The sequence below is a fragment of the Heliangelus exortis genome, chromosome 15 (assembly GCF_036169615.1).
Source record: "Heliangelus exortis chromosome 15, bHelExo1.hap1, whole genome shotgun sequence".
NCBI classification, from domain to species: Eukaryota; Metazoa; Chordata; class Aves; order Apodiformes; family Trochilidae; genus Heliangelus; species Heliangelus exortis.
The window spans coordinates 15,814,664-15,838,370 of NC_092436.1; the positions used below are offsets into that span (position 1 = coordinate 15,814,664).

The window sequence follows — 23,707 nt, forward strand, 5'->3', positions numbered from 1 at the left end:
TGTGTTACAGAGTGGCAAAAGTGATGGTGAGTTCAAGGGTCACCAGGCAGCAGGGGAGGATCCCCCAGTCAATTAAAGGAGGTAAACGCTTTATGCACAGACAAGATTTTGTGTCCTAAGTCCTTTGGTGTGATTACACAATGTCACACACACATCATTAGGATTCTGTGTCCTTAACATCCTGGAGCCATGGAGATCAAGGGTATGTGAGACTATTTTTCTTCCAAAGCCTTTCCGGATCTGCTCTCTGGCACCAGCTCTCATGTTCAAAAGCTTCTCTGCCCCTCGGCACATCTTAACTCTCCTGTGCTGACTGACAAGTAACCAAGGTAAGAAACATCTTGTGCTGCACCCTGTGCAAGTTACAGAACGGACACCACGCAGGGGAAACCCAAGAGCTGTGCGTGAAGAGTTGCGAGCTGGGAAGTGATGCCAAGAGAGCCCTTTGTGTGGGGGGAGGACAGAGAAAATTCCCACGAGCCTTTTTGTCTTGGCTTTTGCACGGAGAGCGCAGATTGAAGCAGCAAAGTCCCAAAAAAGAGCGCTGTACAAAGCCAGAGGAACAATTCCCACTTGCGACACTGGGTGGGGGTGTTGGCCGCGGAGCGGAAGGTTCCTCTCCCAGCACCGCGTTTTTAGTCACCGGGAGACAGGAAAAAAAAAAGAAAACCAGGTTTGTGAGCTGGTGGGGAAGGAGGCAGGGGCACAGAAGGGGCTCGTCGGGAGGTTTGAGCCCCCCGCCCGCGGGATTGCTGAGCAAGAGCGCTCTGTCTCGGAGGCCGCTGAAGAATGGTGGGAGCCCCGCAGGACGGTGGATGGCTTTTCTGGAGGCTGCTGGCGTGTGGGAGACGGAGCGGAGGCAGGCAGAGGCAAGTGATCTTGTTTCTTGTGTGCGTTTGCGTGTGGCGGAGCGGGGCCGAAAGCCTGCGGTATTCTGTGGCGGAGGAAATGGAGAGGGACTCGTTTGTGGGCAACATTGCAGAGGAGCTGGGGGTGGCTCCGAGCCAGCTGTCGGCTCGCAAGGCCCGCGTTGTGTCCGAGGGGAACGAGCAGCTTTTCCGGCTCGAGCCGAGCACCGGCGTCCTGACAGTAAAGGAGTCTCTGGACCGGGAGGAGATCTGCCCGCAGAGCGCTACCTGCACGCTGCATTTTAAGATCTTCCTTGAGAATCCCTTGCAGCTGATGCGAGGGGAGGTGGAGGTTCGTGACGTAAATGACAATTCCCCCGTGTTCCCGGCGAAAGAGATGGTTTTACAGATTCCCGAAGCGGAATCTCCTGGGTCCCGTTTCCCTCTGCAAAGCGCCCATGACCGTGATGTGGGCATTAATGGTTTGCAGAACTACAGTCTGGAGGCCAATCCGCATTTCTCCCTTGCTTTCGAAGACGGGAAAAACGGAGCAAAATACGCGGAGCTCGTGCTTGATCATCGGCTAGACCGCGAGCACCAGCGAGAGCTGAATTTACTGCTGACGGCCACCGACGGGGGCTCTCCACCCAGGTCTGGGACTGCTCGGGTCCGCATCGTGGTGCTGGATGCCAATGACAACAAACCGGTCTTCGATAGAGATCTCTACGAGGTGCGAGTGGCTGAGAACAGTTCCCCGGGACAGCTGGTGGTGAAAGTGGTTGCTACGGATCTTGACGAAGGGTCCAATGGGAAAGTGCTTTATGCCTTCACCAAGGTATCAGAGCACTTCCCTTATCTCTTTGAGCTGAACCCTGAAACCGGGGAGATTCGGATCTCGGGCAACCTGGACTTCGAGGAAGCGAAAAGCCACGAAATGGTGGTGACAGCCACCGACGGCGGGGGTCTGTCTGCACATTGCAAAGTGCAGGTGGAGGTGCTGGACGTGAATGACAACGCCCCGGAGATAGCGCTGACGTCCGTCAGCGCCTCGATCCCCGAGGACGCGCCGCCCCGCAGCGTGGTGGCCCTGTTGAGCGTGCGGGACCGCGACTCCGGCGAGAACGGGAGGACGGAGTGCTGGATCGACGGGGACTCGCCCTTCAGCCTGACGGCCACGTTTGCCAACGAGTACGAGGTGCGAACAACGGGGGCGCTGGACAGGGAGAGGAGGGCGGAGTATAACATCAGCGTGAGGGCCCGGGACTGGGGCAGGAGGCGGCTGAGCTCGCGGGAAGTGATCTGGGTGCAGATCTCGGACGTGAACGACAACGCGCCCGAGTTCAGCCGGGAGGTTTACACGCTGTGGGTGGTGGAGAACAACAGCCCGATGGTGCGCGTGGGGAGCGTGTCGGCGAGGGACGCGGACGCGGGGAGCAACGCGCGCGTGACGTACGCGGTGTTGCGCGAGGAGGGCGAGGAGCGTCCGCGCGTGTCGGTGAACTCGGCGAGCGGGGAGGTTTACGTGGTGCGGGCGCTGGACTACGAGGAGGTGCGCGCCTTGGAGGTGTCGGTGGTGGCTGCCGACGGGGGCTCTCCGTCGCTGAGCGCGCGGGCGGTGGTGCGCGTGGTGGTGCGGGACGAGAACGACAACGCGCCGGTGGTGCTGCACCCGTCGCCGGAGAGCAGGCTGCGGTGGGGCGAGGTGGTGCCGCGCGGGTCTCCGTCGGGCTACCTGGTGGCCAAGGTGGTGGCGGTGGACGCGGACGCGGGTCAGAACGCGTGGCTGTCGTACGAGGTGTGGAAGGCGACGGAGCCGGGTCTGTTCCGCGTGGGGCTGCACAGCGGCGAGGTGCGGACGGCGCGGGCCGTGTCGGAGAGGGACGCGTCCCGGCAGAGGCTGGTGGTGCTGGTGCGAGACCGCGGGCAGCCGCCGCGCTCGGCCACCGCCACGCTGGGCATCGCCCTGGTGGACGGCTTCTCCGACGCGCATTGGCGGGGCGGCGAGGACGAGGCGGCGGCGGCGGAGTCGGAGGCGGCGGGGTCGGGGTCGGAGTCGGAGGGGCCGCTGACCCTCTACCTGATCGCCTCGCTGGCCTGCGTGTCGGCGCTGTTGGTGGCCACCGCCGTGGCGGCGGTGGTGGCGAAGGTGCGTGGGGCGCGGGCCGAGAGCTTGCCCACGTTCCCCGCGGCTGTGCCGGAGAGCACGGCGGGCTCCCTGCCCCGCAGCTACGTCTACGACATCTGCTTCGCCGGCGGCACCGTCAACAGCGAGTTCCGCTTCCTCAGGCCGCTCTTGCCCTGCTTCCCCGCCGGGCTGCCCCCGGGCCCGGGCGAGCAGCGCAGCTCCGTGTGCTCGCAGGAGGCGACCAACCTCGGCGAAGAAGGCGACTGGGCTGCCCAGGTGAGGGGCATCGCCGAGATGGGGCTGTGGCAATCGTGCGGGGAAACGAGGAGGGAATAGCATGTTGAGTAGGGTGGTGGTGGTGAGGTAATAATCAACACTGATCCCAGGCTTGGAACCTTTGTGTCTTTGTTTTTCTTTTTTAAGAATTGTAATATTTATGCTGCAAGCGGTTTGATGGCAAGAGTTCTAGGCACGTCAGAAGTGTGAAAATAGTTTTCACTGATGAGGTGTTGCAGCTCATCAGGTGTGTTTTATATTTGTTTTGAAGGGGATAAAAGAGGTTTGCTAGAGATCAGCCTTGGCATGGTTTGGTAATATTGCAGATGAAACCTTCTTCCTAGGCACAAGTGCATCGTCACCTAAATATTCACTATGGATAAGAAAGAGGAGGAGCTGAGATCCACTGTGTTGTAGGTTATCTGTTACTCAGTCACCATGAGAGAAACGTGGTGGCATGCCTCTGGTGACCAGAATGCTGCCATGGATGGTTCTAAGCTCTTGAGAAATGCCAAGGAAGAAAACATGGTGGGGTGTCTGTGTGTGTTAGGGAGTGTTGATTGTATGGAGCTGAGTGAATGTGGTGTTAATATCCAGTGCTTATGGGTGAGGGTGAGGGTGAAGGCGAGAAGGCAGATATGCTCTCCGGAGTTTGCATAGACATTCTCCAACCCCTGTCCCAGGATGAAGAGGCAGATGAAGCATTCTGCAAGTGTCTGGCAGAAGTCTCTCAATGTCTTATCCTTGTTTTCATGGGGGACTTCCAGTTACTGCAGTTCTGCTGGAAGTAAAACAGTAGAGAGGAAAGAGTGTAGGATGTTCCTGGCAGGTGTGGGAGATAAAACAGTAGAGAAGCAACAGTTCAGGATGTTTGTGTGAGTGTGAGAGTGCTACTGCTTTCAAATATCGAGGGAAAACTTGAATACTGGGAGCAGTTCTTCAAGATCTTTGTTTGCTGCATTACTTTCTCTGCATCTGTTTTTGCTTTGTTTTCTTTTCCTGATGGAGAGGATTCTGCAATACAGTCACAACTTTCTGCAGAGTGTTCAGTACCGGGCCAAGCAGGTATTAAGCAAAATGAAGCTTGCACAGTGACTCCTTGAAAAGAAGCAGAAGCTGATTCAGTTTGGAATGCCTGATGTTGACACCCTTTGCTTCTTTGAGCAGGAGGTTACACGTTGTCCCTACTGCAAAGTGTGTGCTTTGAGCAATTCGTTCTTATGTTTTTCATACAGTAAATTTAAATCTTACATCTCTGGGGGTTTGTGTCCAACATAGTATAGCATTTACAGTGCTGTTATTGGTTTTCCAGTGTAGTAGTCTAAAACTTTTGCATTAGACTATAGACACTGAAGAGTGGAGGTCATGGAGAAGCTTTCTTGTTCCTTTCCTTTCATAATAATTGTTGATCTTTAATGTAGTCTGTGCTGTTTTGCCCACACATTTTCAAGAGCCAAATGTCTGTTGAGAGGAAACAAGAAAACCTACTTGGGTATTCCTTGGGGAGTATCTCAAAATATCTCAAAATTCACTTGTCTAGGCCATTTTTCACTATGTATGTAGCAAAATTTCTGCCTATTTCAGCTTACAGGTGAAGGGTTCATTTAATGCCCTGCCAATTAGTGTCATTACATCCCTGGCCTTGGCTATTATCTCTGTTAGCTCTTGCTCCTTGACATTTGTACATCTGGGGTTTTAAATCATGACCTCTCCTCTTTGATACTGAGTGGTTTTTAGCTGCGTCTTCTTACACAGCTTTAGTTGTTCAGGTCTGATTTCTCAGTGAAGCGACCTCCAAAGTTTTTCTGTGGAGAGGGAAAAGGACTCTTAAATAATGGAATGACTTTGTTTGGCAAGGACCGTAAGAGATCACATCGTTTCAGTGCTCTTCCATGGGCAGGACCTGTTTATTTGTATAGAGGCGTCAGGGGAGGATCCTCCAGTCAGTTAAACAAGAGAAACTCTTTTTGCAGAGAACAGCCGAGAGCCATGTGTCCTTTGGGCGAGGTGTGATACACAGTGTGAGGAAATCAGCCTTAGGACGATGTGTCCTTATCACTGTAGTGTTATGCTGAGCTGGGATTATGAGATATTTATCCTCCCGCGCCTTTCTCTCTCCGCTCTTGGGCACCACCTCTCCATAGCGTCTGTTCTCAGACCGGCCCCACTTATTACTCGTCCTGTGCTGTTTAAGAAATGGTGAAGAGAAGAAAAATGCAAAGATAAATTCCGTGGAAGTAAGAGAACGTGAAATGCTGACAAAACACAGAGGAAAACCCACAGCTCTTTGTGGAAAAATTCGGGTGGCGAGCTAGGAAGTGATGAGAGAGTATCCTTGAGTATTGGGGGAGAATAGAGAAATATTCAAAGGTCCTTTTAGTCTGAGCTTTTGCATAGAGAGCGCAGATTGAAGCAGCAAACTCCAAAGCAAAAGCAGCAGCGCTGTAGAGAGTAAGGCAGAGGAACAATTCCCACTTGCGACACTGGGTGGGGGTGTTGGCCACGGAGCGGAAGGTTCCTCTCCCAGCACCGCGTTTGCAGTCACCGGGAGACAGGAAAAAAAAAAGAAAACCAGGTTTGTGAGCTGGTGGGGAAGGAGGCAGGGGCACAGAAGGGGCTGGTCGGGAGGTTTGAGCCCCCCGCCCGCGGGATTGCTGAGCAAGAGCGCTCTGTCTCGGAGGCCGCTGAAGAATGGTGGGAGCCCCGCAGGACGGTGGATGGCTTTTCTGGAGGCTGCTGGCGTGTGGGAGACGGAGCGGAGGCAGGCAGAGGCAAGTGATCTTGTTTCTTGTGTGCGTTTGCGTGTGGCGGAGCGGGGCCGAAAGCCTGCGGTATTCTGTGGCGGAGGAAATGGAGAGGGACTCGTTTGTGGGCAACATTGCAGAGGAGCTGGGGGTGGCTCCGAGCCAGCTGTCGGCTCGCAAGGCCCGCGTTGTGTCCGAGGGGAACGAGCAGCTTTTCCGGCTCGAGCCGAGCACCGGCGTCCTGACAGTAAAGGAGTCTCTGGACCGGGAGGAGATCTGCCCGCAGAGCGCTACCTGCACGCTGCATTTTAAGATCTTCCTTGAGAATCCGTTGCAGCTGATGCGAGGGGAGGTGGAGGTTCGTGACGTGAATGACAATTCCCCCGTGTTCCCGGTGAAGGAGATGGTTTTAAAGATTCCCGAAACGACACTTCTCGGGTCTCATTTCCCTCTAGAAAACGCCCGAGACGAGGACGTGGGCATTAATGGTTTGCAGAACTACAGCCTGGAGGCCAATCCGCATTTCTCCCTCTCTCTCGGAAAAGGGAAAGACGGAGCAAAATACGCAGAGCTCGTGCTGGAGCGTCAGCTGGACCGAGAAGAGCAGCGAGAGCTGAATTTATTGCTGACGGCCACCGACGGGGGCTCTCCACCCAGGTCGGGAACGGCTCGGATCCGCATCGTGGTGCTGGATGCCAATGACAACAACCCGAAATTCGATCAGGATATATATGAAGTACGGGTGTCCGAAAACAGTCCCCTGGGACAGCTGGTGGTCAGAGTGGTAGCCGCGGATCCTGACGAAGGGTCCAACGGAAAGGTGCTTTATGCCTTCACCAAGACAGCAGAAAAAACTCGGCAGCTCTTCGAGCTGAACCCTGAAACTGGAGAGATTCGTGTGGCGGGCAACCTGGACTTCGAGGACATGAAAAGCCACGAGATGACGGTGACAGCCACCGACGGCGGGGGTCTGTCTGCGCACTGCAAAGTGCAGGTGGAGGTGCTGGATGTGAATGACAACGCCCCGGAGATAGCGCTGACGTCCGTCAGCGCCTCGATCCCCGAGGACGCGCCGCCCCGCAGCGTGGTGGCCCTGTTGAGCGTGCGGGACCGCGACTCCGGCGAGAACGGGAGGACGGAGTGCTGGATCGACGGGGACTCGCCCTTCAGCCTGACGGCCACGTTTGCCAACGAGTACGAGGTGCGAACAACGGGGGCGCTGGACAGGGAGAGGAGGGCGGAGTATAACATCAGCGTGAGGGCCCGGGACTGGGGCAGGAGGCGGCTGAGCTCGCGGGAAGTGATCCGGGTGCAGATCTCGGACGTGAACGACAACGCGCCCGAGTTCAGCCGGGAGGTTTACACGCTGTGGGTGGTGGAGAACAACAGCCCGATGGTGCGCGTGGGGAGCGTGTCGGCGAGGGACGCGGACGCGGGGAGCAACGCGCGCGTGACGTACGCGGTGTTGCGCGAGGAGGGCGAGGAGCGTCCGCGCGTGTCGGTGAACTCGGCGAGCGGGGAGGTTTACGTGGTGCGGGCGCTGGACTACGAGGAGGTGCGCGCCTTGGAGGTGTCGGTGGTGGCTGCCGACGGGGGCTCTCCGTCGCTGAGCGCGCGGGCGGTGGTGCGCGTGGTGGTGCGGGACGAGAACGACAACGCGCCGGTGGTGCTGCACCCGTCGCCGGAGAGCAGGCTGCGGTGGGGCGAGGTGGTGCCGCGCGGGTCTCCGTCGGGCTACCTGGTGGCCAAGGTGGTGGCGGTGGACGCGGACGCGGGTCAGAACGCGTGGCTGTCGTACGAGGTGTGGAAGGCGACGGAGCCGGGTCTGTTCCGCGTGGGGCTGCACAGCGGCGAGGTGCGGACGGCGCGGGCCGTGTCGGAGAGGGACGCGTCCCGGCAGAGGCTGGTGGTGCTGGTGCGAGACCGCGGGCAGCCGCCGCGCTCGGCCACCGCCACGCTGGGCATCGCCCTGGTGGACGGCTTCTCCGACGCGCATTGGCGGGGCGGCGAGGACGAGGCGGCGGCGGCGGAGTCGGAGGCGGCGGGGTCGGGGTCGGAGTCGGAGGGGCCGCTGACCCTCTACCTGATCGCCTCGCTGGCCTGCGTGTCGGCGCTGTTGGTGGCCACCGCCGTGGCGGCGGTGGTGGCGAAGGTGCGTGGGGCGCGGGCCGAGAGCTTGCCCACGTTCCCCGCGGCTGTGCCGGAGAGCACGGCGGGCTCCCTGCCCCGCAGCTACGTCTACGACATCTGCTTCGCCGGCGGCACCGTCAACAGCGAGTTCCGCTTCCTCAGGCCGCTCTTGCCCTGCTTCCCCGCCGGGCTGCCCCCGGGCCCGGGCGAGCAGCGCAGCTCCGTGTGCTCTCAGGAGGCGACCAACCTCGGCGGAGAAGGCGACTGGGCTGCCCAGGTGAGGGGGATCGCCGAGATGGGGCTGTGGCAATCGTGCGGGGAAACGAGGAGGGAATAGCATGTTGAGTAGGGTGGTGGTGGAGAGGTAATAATCAACACTGATCCCAGGCTTGGATCCTTTGTGTCTTTGTTTTTCTTTTTTAATAATTGTAATATTTATGCTGCACCTTGTCTGCTGGGAAGCATTCTGGCCAAGTCAGAAGTGTGAAAATAGTTTTCACTGATGAGGTGTTGCAGCTCATCAGGTGTGATTTATATTTGTTTTGAACGAGATAAAAGAGGTTTGCTAGAGATCAGCCTTGGCATGGTTTGGTAATATTGCAGATGAAACCTTTTTCCTAGGCACAAGTGCATCGACACCTAAATATTCACTATGGATAAGAAAGAGGGGGAGCTGAGATCCACTGTGTTGTAGGTTATCTGTTACTCAGTCACCATGAGAGAACGTGGTGGCATGCCTCTGGTGACCAGAATGCTGCCATGGATGGTTCTAAGCTCTTGAGAAATGCCAAGGAAGAAAACGTGGTGCGGTGTCTGTGTGTGTTAGGGAGTGTTGATTGTATGGAGCTGAGTGAATGTGGTGTTAATATCAAGTGCTTATGGGTGAGGATGAGGGTGAAGGCGAGAAGGCAGATATGCTCTCCGGAGTTTGCATAGACATTCTCCAACCTCTGTCCCAGGATGAAGAGGCAGATGAAGCATTCTGCAAGTGCCTGGCAGAAGTCTCTCAATGTCTTATCCTTCTTTTCATGGGGGACTTCCAGTTACTGCAGTTCTGCTGGAAGTAAAACGGTAGAGAGGAAACAGTGTAGGATGTTCCTGGCAGGTGTGGGAGATAAAACAGTAGAGAAGCAACAGTTCAGGATGTTTGTGTGAGTGTGAGAGTGCTACTGCTTTCAAATATCGAGGGAAAACTTGAATACTGGGAGCAGTTCTTCAAGATATTTGTTTGCTGCATTACTTTCTCTGCATCTGTTTTTGCTTTGTTTTGTTTTCCTGATGGAGAGGATTCTGCAATACAGTCACAACTTTCTGCAGAGTGTTCAGTACCAGGCCAAGCAGGTATTAAGCAAAATGAAGCTTGCAAAGTGACACCATGAAAAGAAGCAGAAGCTGATTCAGTTTGGAATGCCTGATGTTGACACCCTTTGCTTCTTTGAGCAGGAGGTTACACGTTGTCCCTACTGCAAAGTGTGTGCCTTGAGCAATTCGTTCTTATGTTTTTCATACAGTAAATTTAAATCTTACATCTCTGGGGGTTTGTGTCCAACATAATATAGCATTTACAGTGCTGTTATTGGTTTTCCAGTGTAGTAGTCTAAAACTTTTGCATTAGACTATAGACACTGAAGAGTGGAGGTCATGGAGAAGCTTTCTTGTTCCTTTTCCTTTCATAATAACTGTTGATCTTTAACGTAGTCTGTGCTGTTTTGCCCACACATTTTCAAGAGCCAAATGTCTGTTGAGAGGAAACAAGAAAACCTACTTGGGTATTCCTTGGGGAGTACGATATCTCAAAATTCACTTGTCTAGGCCATTTTTCACTATGTATGTAGCAAAATTTCTGGCCTTGCCTATTGCAGCTTACAGGTGAAGGGTTCATTTAATGCCCTGCCAATTAGTGTCATATACATCCCTGGCCTTGGCTATTATCTCTGTTAGCTCTTGCTCCTTGATATTTGTACATCTGGGGTTTTAAATCATGACCTCTCCTCTTTGATACTGAGTGGTTTTTAGCTGCGTCTTCTTACACAGCTTCAGTTGTTCAGGTCTGATTTCTCAGTGAAGCGACCTCCAAAGTTTTTCTGTGGAGAGGGAAAAGGACTCTTAAATAATGGAATGACTTTGTTTGGCAAGGACCGTAAGAGATCACATCGTTTCAGTGCTCTTCCATGGGCAGGACCTGTTTATTTGTATAGAGGCGTCAGGGGAGGATCCTCCAGTCAGTTAAACAAGAGAAACTCTTTTTGCAGAGAACAGCCGAGAGCCATGTGTCCTTTGGGCGAGGTGTGATACACAGTGTGAGGAAATCAGCCTTAGGACGATGTGTCCTTATCACTGTAGTGTTATGCTGAGCTGGGATTATGAGATATTTATCCTCCCGCGCCTTTCTCTCTCCGCTCTTGGGCACCACCTCTCCATAGCGTCTGTTCTCAGACCGGCCCCACTTATTACTCGTCCTGTGCTGTTTAAGAAATGGTGAAGAGAAGAAAAATGCAAAGATAAATTCCGTGGAAGTAAGAGAACGTGAAATGCTGACAAAACACAGAGGAAAACCCACAGCTCTTTGTGGAAAAATTCGGGTGGCGAGCTAGGAAGTGATGAGAGAGTATCCTTGAGTATTGGGGGAGAATAGAGAAATATTCAAAGGTCCTTTTAGTCTGAGCTTTTGCATAGAGAGCGCAGATTGAAGCAGCAAACTCCAAAGCAAAAGCAGCAGCGCTGTAGAGAGTAAGGCAGAGGAACAATTCCCACTTGCGACACTGGGTGGGGGTGTTGGCCGCGGAGCGGAAGGTTCCTCTCCCAGCACCGCGTTTGCAGTCACCGGGAGACAGGAAAAAAAACAGAAAACCAGGTTTGTGAGCTGGTGGGGAAGGAGGCAGGGGCACAGAAGGGGCTCGTCGGGAGGTTTGAGCCCCCCGCCCGCGGGATTGCTGAGCAAGAGCGCTCTGTCTCGGAGGCCGCTGAAGAATGGTGGGAGCCCCGCAGGACGGTGGATGGCTTTTCTGGAGGCTGCTGGCGTGTGGGAGACGGAGCGGAGGCAGGCAGAGGCAAGTGATCTTGTTTCTTGTGTGCGTTTGCGTGTGGCGGAGCGGGGCCGAAAGCCTGCGGTATTCTGTGGCGGAGGAAATGGAGAGGGACTCGTTTGTGGGCAACATTGCAGAGGAGCTGGGGGTGGCTCCGAGCCAGCTGTCGGCTCGCAAGGCCCGCGTTGTGTCCGAGGGGAACGAGCAGCTTTTCCGGCTCGAGCCGAGCACCGGCGTCCTGACAGTAAAGGAGTCTCTGGACCGGGAGGAGATCTGCCCGCAGAGCGCTACCTGCACGCTGCATTTTAAGATCTTCCTTGAGAATCCCTTGCAGCTGATGCGAGGGGAGGTGGAGGTTCGTGACGTGAACGACAATTCCCCCGTGTTCCCGGTGAAGGAGATGGTTTTAGAAATTCTTGAAACGGAATCTCCTGGGTCCCGTTTCCCTCTGGAGAGCGCCCATGACCGTGACGTGGGCATTAATGGTTTGCAGAACTACAGCCTGGAGGCCAATCCGCATTTCTCCCTCTCTATGGGAACAAACAAATCTGGAAAAAAATACGAAGAGCTCGTGCTGGAGCGTCAGCTGGACCGAGAACAGCATCGAGAGCTGAATTTACTGCTGACGGCCACCGACGGGGGCTCTCCACCCAGGTCGGGCACAGCTCGGGTCCGCATCGTGGTGCTGGATGCCAATGACAACAACCCGAAATTCGATCGAGAAGTCTACGAGGTGCAAGTGGCTGAGAACAGTCCCCCGGGACAGCTGGTGGTGAAAGTGGTTGCTGCGGATCCCGACGAAGGATCCAATGCAAAGGTGCGTTATGCCTTCACCAAGACACCGGAAGAAACTCGGCAGCTATTCCAGCTGAACCCCGAAACCGGGGAGATTCGTGTGGTGGGTAACCTGGACTTCGAGGAAGCCAAAAGCCACGAACTGGTGGTGCGAGCCACCGACGGCGGGGGTCTGTCTGCACATTGCAAAGTGCAGGTGGAGGTGCTGGACGTGAATGACAACGCCCCGGAGATAGCGCTGACGTCCGTCAGCGCCTCGATCCCCGAGGACGCGCCGCCCCGCAGCGTGGTGGCCCTGTTGAGCGTGCGGGACCGCGACTCCGGCGAGAACGGGAGGACGGAGTGCTGGATCGACGGGGACTCGCCCTTCAGCCTGACGGCCACGTTTGCCAACGAGTACGAGGTGCGAACAACGGGGGCGCTGGACAGGGAGAGGAGGGCGGAGTATAACATCAGCGTGAGGGCCCGGGACTGGGGCAGGAGGCGGCTGAGCTCGCGGGAAGTGATCTGGGTGCAGATCTCGGACGTGAACGACAACGCGCCCGAGTTCAGCCGGGAGGTTTACACGCTGTGGGTGGTGGAGAACAACAGCCCGATGGTGCGCGTGGGGAGCGTGTCGGCGAGGGACGCGGACGCGGGGAGCAACGCGCGCGTGACGTACGCGGTGTTGCGCGAGGAGGGCGGGGAGCGTCCGCGCGTGTCGGTGAACTCGGCGAGCGGGGAGGTTTACGTGGTGCGGGCGCTGGACTACGAGGAGGTGCGCGCCTTGGAGGTGTCGGTGGTGGCTGCCGACGGGGGCTCTCCGTCGCTGAGCGCGCGGGCGGTGGTGCGCGTGGTGGTGCGGGACGAGAACGACAACGCGCCGGTGGTGCTGCACCCGTCGTCGGAGAGCAGGCTGCGGTGGGGCGAGGTGGTGCCGCGCGGGTCTCCGTCGGGCTACCTGGTGGCCAAGGTGGTGGCGGTGGACGCGGACGCGGGTCAGAACGCGTGGCTGTCGTACGAGGTGTGGAAGGCGACGGAGCCGGGTCTGTTCCGCGTGGGGCTGCACAGCGGCGAGGTGCGGACGGCGCGGGCCGTGTCGGAGAGGGACGCGTCCCGGCAGAGGCTGGTGGTGCTGGTGCGAGACCGCGGGCAGCCGCCGCGCTCGGCCACCGCCACGCTGGGCATCGCCCTGGTGGACGGCTTCTCCGACGCGCATTGGCGGGGCGGCGAGGACGAGGCGGCGGCGGCGGAGTCGGAGGCGGCGGGGTCGGGGTCGGAGTCGGAGGGGCCGCTGACCCTCTACCTGATCGCCTCGCTGGCCTGCGTGTCGGCGCTGTTGGTGGCCACCGCCGTGGCGGCGGTGGTGGCGAAGGTGCGTGGGGCGCGGGCCGAGAGCTTGCCCACGTTCCCCGCGGCTGTGCCGGAGAGCACGGCGGGCTCCCTGCCCCGCAGCTACGTCTACGACATCTGCTTCGCCGGCGGCACCGTCAACAGCGAGTTCCGCTTCCTCAGGCCGCTCTTGCCCTGCTTCCCCGCCGGGCTGCCCCCGGGCCCGGGCGAGCAGCGCAGCTCCGTGTGCTCGCAGGAGGCGACCAACCTCGGCGAAGAAGGCGACTGGGCTGCCCAGGTGAGGCAACCTGTCTGTGACGAGCTGATGGCTCTGGGGTGGGGAAGCTTGTAATGAGCGTTGTGGTAATGGGGGTGGGGTCATCAGGAAGAATGATCCGAGGCCTCGAGCATCTCTGGGCAGGGAAACACAGAGGGAACTCATGAGGAGGAAGGTGATGGTGAGGTATTAATTAACGATGATCTGATGGTCTGGAGCATGAGTAGTAGGGGTTTGTTGAAGCATTGAGAAGAAAATGCTCTAGGGAGACCTTATGGAACGTACCAGTACCTGATTGCATCCTGCAAGTAAACTAGATAGGGTCTTTTTATAAGGGCTCCTGCCCGTGGGGAAGTGTTTGCCTCCCTGATGCCTGGTTTAAAAACTCTACTTGGAAATTCCATCTCCCTTGTCTGCTGCCAGGATCTTATACCTCCCCACTATTGGATATGGAGTTTGGCTGTGATGAGACTGACTGGTGCCATTGGTGGAATTTCATTTTTGTTTATTGGTGTTGTTTTTTCTTTTATGTTATTTTTTTTATATAATTATACCGTATACAGTGCCTAGGTTTGCTGGTATGAGTTCCAGCCACCTCAGAAGGGTGAAAATAGTCTTCACTCCTGAGGTGGTGCAGCTCATCAAGTGGGATTCATATTAGTTATGAAGGAGATAAAAGAGGCTCTCTAGAGATGAGCCTTGGGGTGGTTTGGCAATAATGCAGATGAAACATTTAGCCTGGACTCAAGTGCATCTGCACCAATGTATTCAGCATGGACAAGAAAGAGGAGCTGAAAGCTCTTGTGCAGCAGGATATCTGTGACTTAGTGACCATCACAGAAATGTGTTGGAATGACTCTGACAACCAAAATGCTGCAGTGGATGGTTCTAAGCTCTTGAGAAAAGTCAGGCAAGAAAACATGGTGGGGTGTCTGTGTGTGTTAGGGAGTGTTGATTGTATGGAGCTGAGTGAATGTGGTGTTAATATCAAGTGCTTATGGGTGAGGATGAGGGTGAAGGCCAACGAGGCTGATATCCTCTTGGCAGTCTATATAGGTCACCCCTGCCCAGGATGAAGAGGCAGATGAAGCATTCTGCAAGTGCCTGGCAGAAGTCTCTCAATTTCTTATCCTTGTTTTCATGGGGGACTTCCAGTTACTGAACTTCTGCTGGAAGTAAAACAGTAGAGAGGAAACAGTGTAGGATGTTCCTGGCAGGTGTGGGAGAGAATTTCCTGAGAGAGCTGATAAGTGAAGCCATGTGGAGAGGTGCCTCTCTAAACTTGGTGTTTACAAAGAGAGAAGGACTGGTGGGAGACGTGGTGCTCAGAGAGCATCTTGGGCTTAGTGACCATGAAATGCTTGAGTTGTTGTTTCTTGGGGAAGAAATGAAGGGGGTCATCAAAACCACTGCCATGGCCTTGCAGAGGGCAGACTTTGGCCCATCAGGACACTGGTTGTAACAGTCCTAAAGGTGAAAGCATTCCAGGAGGGCTGTCCCCATGTGGTTTTGGATGAAGTGGCAAGGAAGACAACTGGTGTGGCTCAACAGGGAGATTGTGCTGGGACTCAGGGAAAAAAGGAGTTTACCAACCTTGGAAGAAGGGGCAGGCAAGTGAGTCAGAGTTTTACAGGGATTGTAGGTCATCCAGAGAGAATGTTGAGAAGGCAAAGGCCCAGGTAGAACTCAATCTGGTCATTATTATATAACATTAATAAAAACCTTAGAAATAACACCAAAAAGACAGCTAATGGGAATTTCCATCCTTCAAGTGATGCTGGCTGAAGCATTGTTACCAGAGCTGAGGAAAAGGCTGAAGTACTGAATGCCTTCTTTGCTTCAGTCAAGTTAATCCTCAGACCAGTTATCCTCAGGGCTTCCAGTGTGTTTCATCTTCTGGGGAGGTGGTGGACTCTTCGTCCCTGGAGACATTTAAAAAGCGACTCGATATGGCACTCAGTGCCATGGTCTAGTGACTGTGGCAGTAGTTGTTCAAGGGTTGGACTCGATGATCTCTGAGTTCCCTTCCAACCCAGCCTATTCTATGATTCTATGATCTTCATTGTGCTCACACAGCTTGTGCAGGGCAACCATAGGATCAGGGACAGCCAACTTATAGTTTTATGAAAGGCAGGTGCTGCTTGACCAACTTTTTCTCTTTTTATGACCTGGTGAGTCCCCTCCAGTGGATGACAGAATGGCCCTGGGTGCTGTGTGCCTGACTTTAGTGCAGATTGTGACACTGTCACCACAGCATTCTCCTAGAGAACCTAGCAGGTGATGGCATAGCCAGGTGTGCTCTTTGCTGGATAAAAGCTGGCTGGAGAGATGATCCCAGAGAGCTGTGGTGAGTGGAGTTCAATCCAGTTGGCATCCAGTCAGAAGCAGTGTCCCCAGGGCTCAGTGTTGGGGCCAGGCTTGTTTAACATCTTGATCAAGGATCTGGATGAGGGGATTGGGTGCACTGTCAGGAAGCTGGCAGATGATCCTGAGTTTGGAGGGGGTTTTGATTTGCTCAGAGGTAGGAGGGCTCTGCAGAGGGATGTGGACTTGCTGGGTCCATGGGCCGAGGTCAGTTGTATGAGGTTTAAGAAGGCCAAGTGTCAGGTCCTGCACTTCAGTCCCAGCAACCCCAAGTCAGTCTGCAGGCCTGGGCAGGAGTGGCTGGAAAGATGCCCAGCAGAAAAGGCCCTGGGGGTGTTGGGTGACAACAGACAGAATGTACCCAGGTGTCCAAAAAGGCCAAGAGAATGCTGGTTTCTATCAGAAATACTGAGGCCTGCAGGAGAAGGGAAAGGATCATGGCCCTGTACTTGGCTCTGGTGAGGTCTCTCTTCAAATCCTGTGTTATTTAGGCCTCTCACTCCAAGAAGAACATTGAGGTTTTGGGTTGTGTCCAGAGAAGGGCAAGGGAGCTGGGGAAGGCTCTGGTGCACAAGTCTTGCGAGTGGCTGAGGGAACCTGGACTGTTTGGTCTGGAAGAGACTGAGGGAGTTTCTCACTCCCTACAGGTCCCTAAAAGGAGGTGTTGGTCTCTTTTCCCATGTAACAAGCAATAGGATGGCCTCAAGTTGCATCAGGGGAAGTTTAGATTGGAAAGTAGGAAAGAATATCTTTACTAAAAAGTGTTCAAGCATTTGAACAGTCTGTCCAAGGCGGTGGTGGTGTCACCATGCCCAGAGGTGCTAAAAAAATGTGTAGTATTTCCATTTCAGGCCATGGTTTAGAGGGCCTGGTGGTGTTGTGGTGACAGTTGGACCTGATGATCTTAGAGCTCTGTTTGTCCTGAATGATTCTGTGATTCTCTCACCCTTAAGGTCCCTTCCAACCCAAACCATGATGTGATTCTATGACCTTCCAGCCATTTCATGAACCTGAGGGGTGCTGCTGCAAACAAGCAGCACCTCTCTTCTCACTGCTGCTCTGAACTTCAAGGGAGTCATGTCTAAGGTGCTCCTGAACCTCCAGCTGTCCCAGGAGTGTGGAGGTGACAAGAGGTGAGGACTGAATCAGCTCCTTCTCTCCTACCTCTCCACCCAATTATTCTCAGTCTCCCCTCTAAATATGAGAATTTTCTAGGGATCCTTCTGGCACTTCAGACCATCTTGGAGAGCCCTAAACAGTTTTCTGTTTCATAACCACAAATGACTTGGACTTACTTGACTGCAGATTCTCAGAGCCCCAGTAGCCTCAGGGGAGACAAGGACCAACCTCAAGACCTCACCATGAAACTGCATTTACCATTTGTGAGAAAGTGCTTTTATTTTGGGATCTTACCTTATGAAATTGTCCTCTTAGACTTCTAACAGACCTGCTCTGGTGCCTTTTTGGTCTTCGTAGTGGAGAAATATTTCTAGATTTAGAATGTCCCCATCCAGGTCAGAGAGACACTGCAGGGTCCAACCTCCTCTTGGGCTCTGGGTGCAGAAGGATGGTGTCACACAGACAGTGGTGTAAGACATGTCCTCTGCAGTTCTCTCTGGTGCCTGCTTACCTCCTAATGACAGCCTCCACTCTCTGTTCTTTGCAGGCCAGAGCTCCCCTCCCTGAAGACACAGGGCCCAGAGCTGCAGGAGCAGCTTGTGCAGGAAACCAGGGGATGGAGCTAAATGTCAGTTCTGATGAGAACCCTTGGCTGACCCCTCAGGGAGTGAGGAGAAAGACAAGTGTGTCTGTCCTCCCTGGCTGATGTCCTCATGGGGAAAAGAGAGCAAAGAGCAAACACCCACCTAAAAAGTAGTAGCAAGGGGCACAAGGCTTCTCTGTGAGGGAGGAAACCCACTGCCCTCCTGGGCAGTGCTTGATTCCTGTAGGTAATTTGCAGGTGTGATATGGATGGAAGAGGAGGACTGTGTTGCTGGCTGATGACACCGGGACTTGCTGTATGATTGTGAGAGTGCTGCTGGTTCCTAATATCAAGGGAAAGGCTGAGAAGTAGAAGCAAGTCTGGCAGATAAGTTTTTCTTGGATCTTATTTTCTGCATTTGTTTTTGTTTTATTTTTCTGATGGAGAGGGCTCTGTAATATTATCTCAGTTTTATGCAGAGTGCTTCATTTGTTCAGGTTTGACTTGTGAGTGCAGTAAGTATTTCTATGCCTGTGTGGTGACATCAGAGAGGGGAAAGGACTGCAGAAATATTGGATAGTTTGGGTTAGAAAGGACCTTAAGGATCACCTTGTTGCAAAGCTCTTCCATGGGCAGGGACTCTATACCCCCAAACATGGAACCAGGTTGAAGCAGGTGGATGTTCCCACAGGGGCTGGGGATATCTCCCAGGAATGTGTTACAGAGTGGCAAAAGTGATGGTGAGTTCAAGGGTCACCAGGCAGCAGGGGAGGATCCCCCAGTCAATTAAAGGAGGTAAACGCTTTATGCACAGACAAGATTTTGTGTCCTAAGTCCTTTGGTGTGATTACACAAGGTCACACACACATCATTAGGATTCTGTGTCCTTAACATCCTGGAGCCATGGAGATCAAGGGTATGTGGGACTATTTTTCTTCCAAAGCCTTTCCCAGTCTGCTCTCTGGCACCAGTTCCCATGTTCAAAAGCTTCTCTGCCCCTCGGCACATCTTAACTCTCCTGTGCTGACTGACAAGTAACCAAGGTAAGAAACATCTTGTGCTGCATCCTGTGCAAGTTACAGAACTGACACCACGCAGGGGAAACCCAAGAGCTGTGCGTGAAGAGTTGCGAGCTGGGAAGTGATGCCAAGAGAGCCCTTTGTGTGGGGGGAGGACAGAGAAAATTCCCACGAGCCTTTTTGTCTTGGCTTTTGCACGGAGAGCGCAGATTGAAGCAGCAAACTCCCAAAAAAGAGCGCTGTACAAAGCCAGAGGAACAATTCCCAGTTGCGACACTGGGTGGGGGTGTTGGCCACGGAGCTGAAGGTTCCTCTCCCAGCACCGCGTTTGCAGTCACCGGGAGACAGGAAAAAAAACAGAAAACCAGGTTTGTGAGCTGGTGGGGAAGGAGGCAGGGGCACAGAAGGGGCTGGTCGGGAGGTTTGAGCCCCCCGCCCGCGGGATTGCTGAGCAAGAGCGCTCTGTCTCGGAGGCCGCTGAAGAATGGTGGGAGCCCCGCAGGACGGTGGATGGCTTTTCTGGAGGCTGCTGGCGTGTGGGAGACGGAGCGGAGGCAGGCAGAGGCAAGTGATCTTGTTTCTTGTGTGCGTTTGCGTGTGGCGGAGCGGGGCCGAAAGCCTGCGGTATTCTGTGGCGGAGGAAATGGAGAGGGACTCGTTTGTGGGCAACATTGCAGAGGAGCTGGGGGTGGCTCCGAGCCAGCTGTCGGCTCGCAAGGCCCGCGTTGTGTCCGAGGGGAACGAGCAGCTTTTCCGGCTCGAGCCGAGCACCGGCGTCCTGACAGTAAAGGAGTCTCTGGACCGGGAGGAGATCTGCCCGCAGAGCGCTACCTGCACGCTGCATTTTAAGATCTTCCTTGAGAATCCGTTGCAGCTGATGCGAGGGGAGGTGGAGGTTCGTGACGTGAACGACAATTCCCCCGTGTTCACGGCGAAAGAGATGGTTTTAAGGATTCCCGAAACGACACTTCCCGGGTCTCGTTTCCCTCTGGAGAGCGCCCATGACCGTGACGTGGGCATTAATGGTTTGCAGAACTACAGCCTGGAGGCCAATCCGCATTTTTCCCTCTCTCTCGGAAAAGAGAAAGACGGACTCGATAATGTGGAGCTCGTGCTCGAGCGTCATCTGGACCGGGAAGAGCAGCGGGAGCTGAATTTACTGCTGACGGCCACCGACGGGGGCTCTCCACCCAGATCGGGCACAGCTCGGATTCGCATCGTGGTGCTGGATGCCAATGACAACAACCCGAAATTCGATCGAGACGTTTACGAGGTGCGGGTGCCGGAGAACAGTCCCCCGGGACAGCTGGTGGTGAAAGTGGTTGCCGTGGATCCTGACGAAGGGTCCAATGCGAAGGTGCGTTATGACTTCACCCAGATACCGGAGCACTCCCGCGAGCTCTTTGAGCTGAACCCCGAAACTGGAGAGATTCGGATCTCAGGAAACCTGGACTTCGAGGACGCTAAAAGCCACAAGTTGGTGGTAAAAGCCACAGACGGCGGAGATCTTTCTGCGCATTGCAAGGTGCAGGTGGAGGTGCTGGACGTGAATGACAACGCCCCGGAGATAGCGCTGACGTCCGTCAGCGCCTCGATCCCCGAGGACGCGCCGCCCCGCAGCGTGGTGGCCCTGTTGAGCGTGCGGGACCGCGACTCCGGCGAGAACGGGAGGACGGAGTGCTGGATCGACGGGGACTCGCCCTTCAGCCTGACGGCCACGTTTGCCAACGAGTACGAGGTGCGAACAACGGGGGCGCTGGACAGGGAGAGGAGGGCGGAGTATAACATCAGCGTGAGGGCCCGGGACTGGGGCAGGAGGCGGCTGAGCTCGCGGGAAGTGATCTGGGTGCAGATCTCGGACGTGAACGACAACGCGCCCGAGTTCAGCCGGGAGGTTTACACGCTGTGGGTGGTGGAGAACAACAGCCCGATGGTGCGCGTGGGGAGCGTGTCGGCGAGGGACGCGGACGCGGGGAGCAACGCGCGCGTGACGTACGCGGTGTTGCGCGAGGAGGGCGAGGAGCGTCCGCGCGTGTCGGTGAACTCGGCGAGCGGGGAGGTTTACGTGGTGCGGGCGCTGGACTACGAGGAGGTGCGCGCCTTGGAGGTGTCGGTGGTGGCTGCCGACGGGGGCTCTCCGTCGCTGAGCGCGCGGGCGGTGGTGCGCGTGGTGGTGCGGGACGAGAACGACAACGCGCCGGTGGTGCTGCACCCGTCGTCGGAGAGCAGGCTGCGGTGGGGCGAGGTGGTGCCGCGCGGGTCTCCGTCGGGCTACCTGGTGGCCAAGGTGGTGGCGGTGGACGCGGACGCGGGTCAGAACGCGTGGCTGTCGTACGAGGTGTGGAAGGCGACGGAGCCGGGTCTGTTCCGCGTGGGGCTGCACAGCGGCGAGGTGCGGACGGCGCGGGCCGTGTCGGAGAGGGACGCGTCCCGGCAGAGGCTGGTGGTGCTGGTGCGAGACCGCGGGCAGCCGCCGCGCTCGGCCACCGCCACGCTGGGCATCGCCCTGGTGGACGGCTTCTCCGACGCGCATTGGCGGGGCGGCGAGGACGAGGCGGCGGCGGCGGAGTCGGAGGCGGCGGGGTCGGGGTCGGAGTCGGAGGGGCCGCTGACCCTCTACCTGATCGCCTCGCTGGCCTGCGTGTCGGCGCTGTTGGTGGCCACCGCCGTGGCGGCGGTGGTGGCGAAGGTGCGTGGGGCGCGGGCCGAGAGCTTGCCCACGTTCCCCGCGGCTGTGCCGGAGAGCACGGCGGGCTCCCTGCCCCGCAGCTACGTCTACGACATCTGCTTCGCCGGCGGCACCGTCAACAGCGAGTTCCGCTTCCTCAGGCCGCTCTTGCCCTGCTTCCCCGCCGGGCTGCCCCCGGGCCCGGGCGAGCAGCGCAGCTCCGTGTGCTCGCAGGAGGCGACCAACCTCGGCGAAGAAGGCGACTGGGCTGCCCAGGTGAGGCAACCTGTCTGTGACGAGCTGATGGCTCTGGGGTGGGGAAGCTTGTAATGAGCGTTGTGGTAATGGGGGTGGGGTCATCAGGAAGAATGATCCGAGGCCTCGAGCATCTCTGGGCACCGAAACACAGAGGGAACTCATGAGGTGGAAGGTGATGGTGAGGTATTAATTAACGATGATCTGATGCTTTGAACACGAGTAGTAGGGGTTTGTGGAAGCATTGAGAAGAAAATACCTTAGGGAGACCGTATAGAACGTACCAGTACCTGATTGCATCCTGCAAGTAAACTTGATAGGGTCTTTTTATAAGGGCTCCTGCCCGTGGGGAAGTGTTTGCCTCCCTGATGCCTGGTTTAAAAACTCTACTTGGAAACTCCAACTCCCTTGTCTGCTACTGGGATCTTATACCTACCCACTATTGGATATGGAGTTTGGCAGTGATGAGACTGACTGATTGGTGGAATTTAATTTCTGTTTATTGGTGTTGTTTTTTCTTTTATGGTATTTTTTTTTTATATAATTATAGCGTATACAGTGCCTAGGTTTGCTGGTATGAGTTCCAGCCATCTCAGAAGGGTGAAAATAGTCTTCACTCATGAGGTGGTGCAGCTCATCAAGTGGGATTCATATTAGTTATGAAGGAGATAAAAGAGGCTCTCTAGAGATGAGCCTTGGGGTGGTTTGGCAATATTGCAGATGAAGCATTTAGCCTGGACTCAAGTGCATCTGCACCAATGTATTCAGCATGGACAAGAAAGAGGAGCTGAAAGCTCTTGTGCAGCAGGATATCTGTGACTTAGTGACCATCACAGAAATGTATTGGAATGACTCTGACAACCAAAATGCTGCAGTGGATGGTTCTAAGCTCTTGAGAAATGCCAAGGAAGAAAACATGGTGGGGTGTCTGTGTGTGTTAGGGAGTGTTGATTGTATGGAGCTGAGTGAATGTGGTGTTAATATCAAGTGCTTATGGGTGAGGATGAGGGTGAAGGCCAACAAGGCTGATATCCTCTTGGCAGTCTATATAGATCACCCCTGCCCAGGATGAAGAGGCAGATGAAGCATTCTGCAAGTGCCTGGCAGAAGTCTCTCAATTTCTTATCCTTGTTTTCATGGGGGACTTCCAGTTACTGAACTTCTGCTGGAAGCAAAACAGTAGAGAGGAAGCAGTGTAGGATGTTCCTGGCAGGTGTGGCTGGAAGGAAGAGGCTCAGTGTTGGGGCCAGGCTTGTTTAACATCTTGATCAATGATCTGGATGAGGGGATTGGGTGCACTGTCAGGAAGCTGGCAGATGATCCTGAGTTTGGAGGGGGTTTTGTTTGCTCAGAGGTAGGAGGGCTCTGCAGAGGGATGTGGACTTGCTGGGTCAATGGGCCGAGGTCAGTTGTATGAGGTTTAAGAAGGCCAAGTGTCAGGTCCTGCACTTCAGTCCCAGCAACCCCAAGTCAGTCTGCAGGCCTGGGCAGGAGTGGCTGGAAAGATGCCCAGCAGAAAAGGCCCTGGGGGTGTTGGGTGACAACAGACAGAATGTACCCAGGTGTCCAAAAAGGCCAAGAGAATGCTGGTTTCTATCAGAAATACTTAGGCCTGCAGGAGAAGGGAAAGGATCATGGCCCTGTACTTGGCTCTGGTGAGGTCTCTCTTCAAATCCTGTGTTATTTAGGCCTCTCACTCCAAGAAGAACATTGACGTTTTGGGTTGTGTCCAGAGAAGGGCAAGGGAGCTGGGAAAGGCTCTGGTGCACAAGTCTTGCGAGTGGCTGAGGGAACCTGGACTGTTTGGTCTGGAAGAGCCTGAGGGAGTTTCTCACTCCCTACAGGTCCCTAAAAGGAGGTGTTGGTCTCTTTTCCCATGTAACCAGCAATAGGATGGCCTCAAGTTGCATCAAGGGAAGTTTAGATTGGAAATTAGGAAAGAATGTCTTTACTAAAGGAGTGTTCAATCATAGGAACAGGCTGTCCAAGGCGGTGGTGGTGTCACCATGCCCAGAGGTGCTAAAAAAAATGTGTAGTATTTCCATTTCAGGCCATGGTTTAGACGGCCTGGTGGTGTTGTGGTGACAGTTGGACCTGATGATCTTAGAGCTCTTTTTGTCCTGAATGATTCTGTGATTCTCTCATCCTTAAGGTCCCTTCCAACCCA

General features: G+C 55.2%; 4 protein-coding genes across 4 annotated transcripts; all 4 read left to right on the forward strand.

Annotated features, from left to right (window-relative positions):
- Window positions 1-778: 778 nt before the first annotated feature.
- Window positions 779-3,309, forward strand: LOC139803246 (protocadherin beta-16-like). Its single transcript, XM_071759185.1, has one exon. It carries the CDS (start codon window positions 790-792, stop codon window positions 3,307-3,309), a length of 2,520 nt encoding a protein of 839 aa, XP_071615286.1. The 5' UTR covers window positions 779-789.
- Window positions 3,310-5,929: 2,620 nt separating this feature from the next.
- On the forward strand, window positions 5,930-8,460 carry LOC139803247 (protocadherin beta-16-like). The gene has a single exon (XM_071759186.1). The coding sequence runs from the start codon at window positions 5,941-5,943 to the stop codon at window positions 8,458-8,460; it is 2,520 nt and encodes an 839-aa protein (XP_071615287.1). The 5' UTR covers window positions 5,930-5,940.
- A 2,622-nt stretch (window positions 8,461-11,082) lies between these two features.
- Window positions 11,083-17,829, forward strand: LOC139802898 (protocadherin beta-15-like). Its single transcript, XM_071758525.1, has 2 exons — window positions 11,083-13,553; window positions 17,563-17,829. The coding sequence occupies exons 1-2, from the start codon at window positions 11,094-11,096 to the stop codon at window positions 17,719-17,721; spliced, it is 2,619 nt and encodes an 872-aa protein (XP_071614626.1). The 5' UTR covers window positions 11,083-11,093; the 3' UTR covers window positions 17,722-17,829.
- A 1,261-nt stretch (window positions 17,830-19,090) lies between these two features.
- LOC139802942 (protocadherin beta-16-like) lies at window positions 19,091-21,747 on the forward strand. Its single transcript, XM_071758615.1, has one exon. The coding sequence runs from the start codon at window positions 19,102-19,104 to the stop codon at window positions 21,613-21,615; it is 2,514 nt and encodes an 837-aa protein (XP_071614716.1). The 5' UTR covers window positions 19,091-19,101; the 3' UTR covers window positions 21,616-21,747.
- The last annotated feature ends 1,960 nt before the right edge of the window (window positions 21,748-23,707 follow it).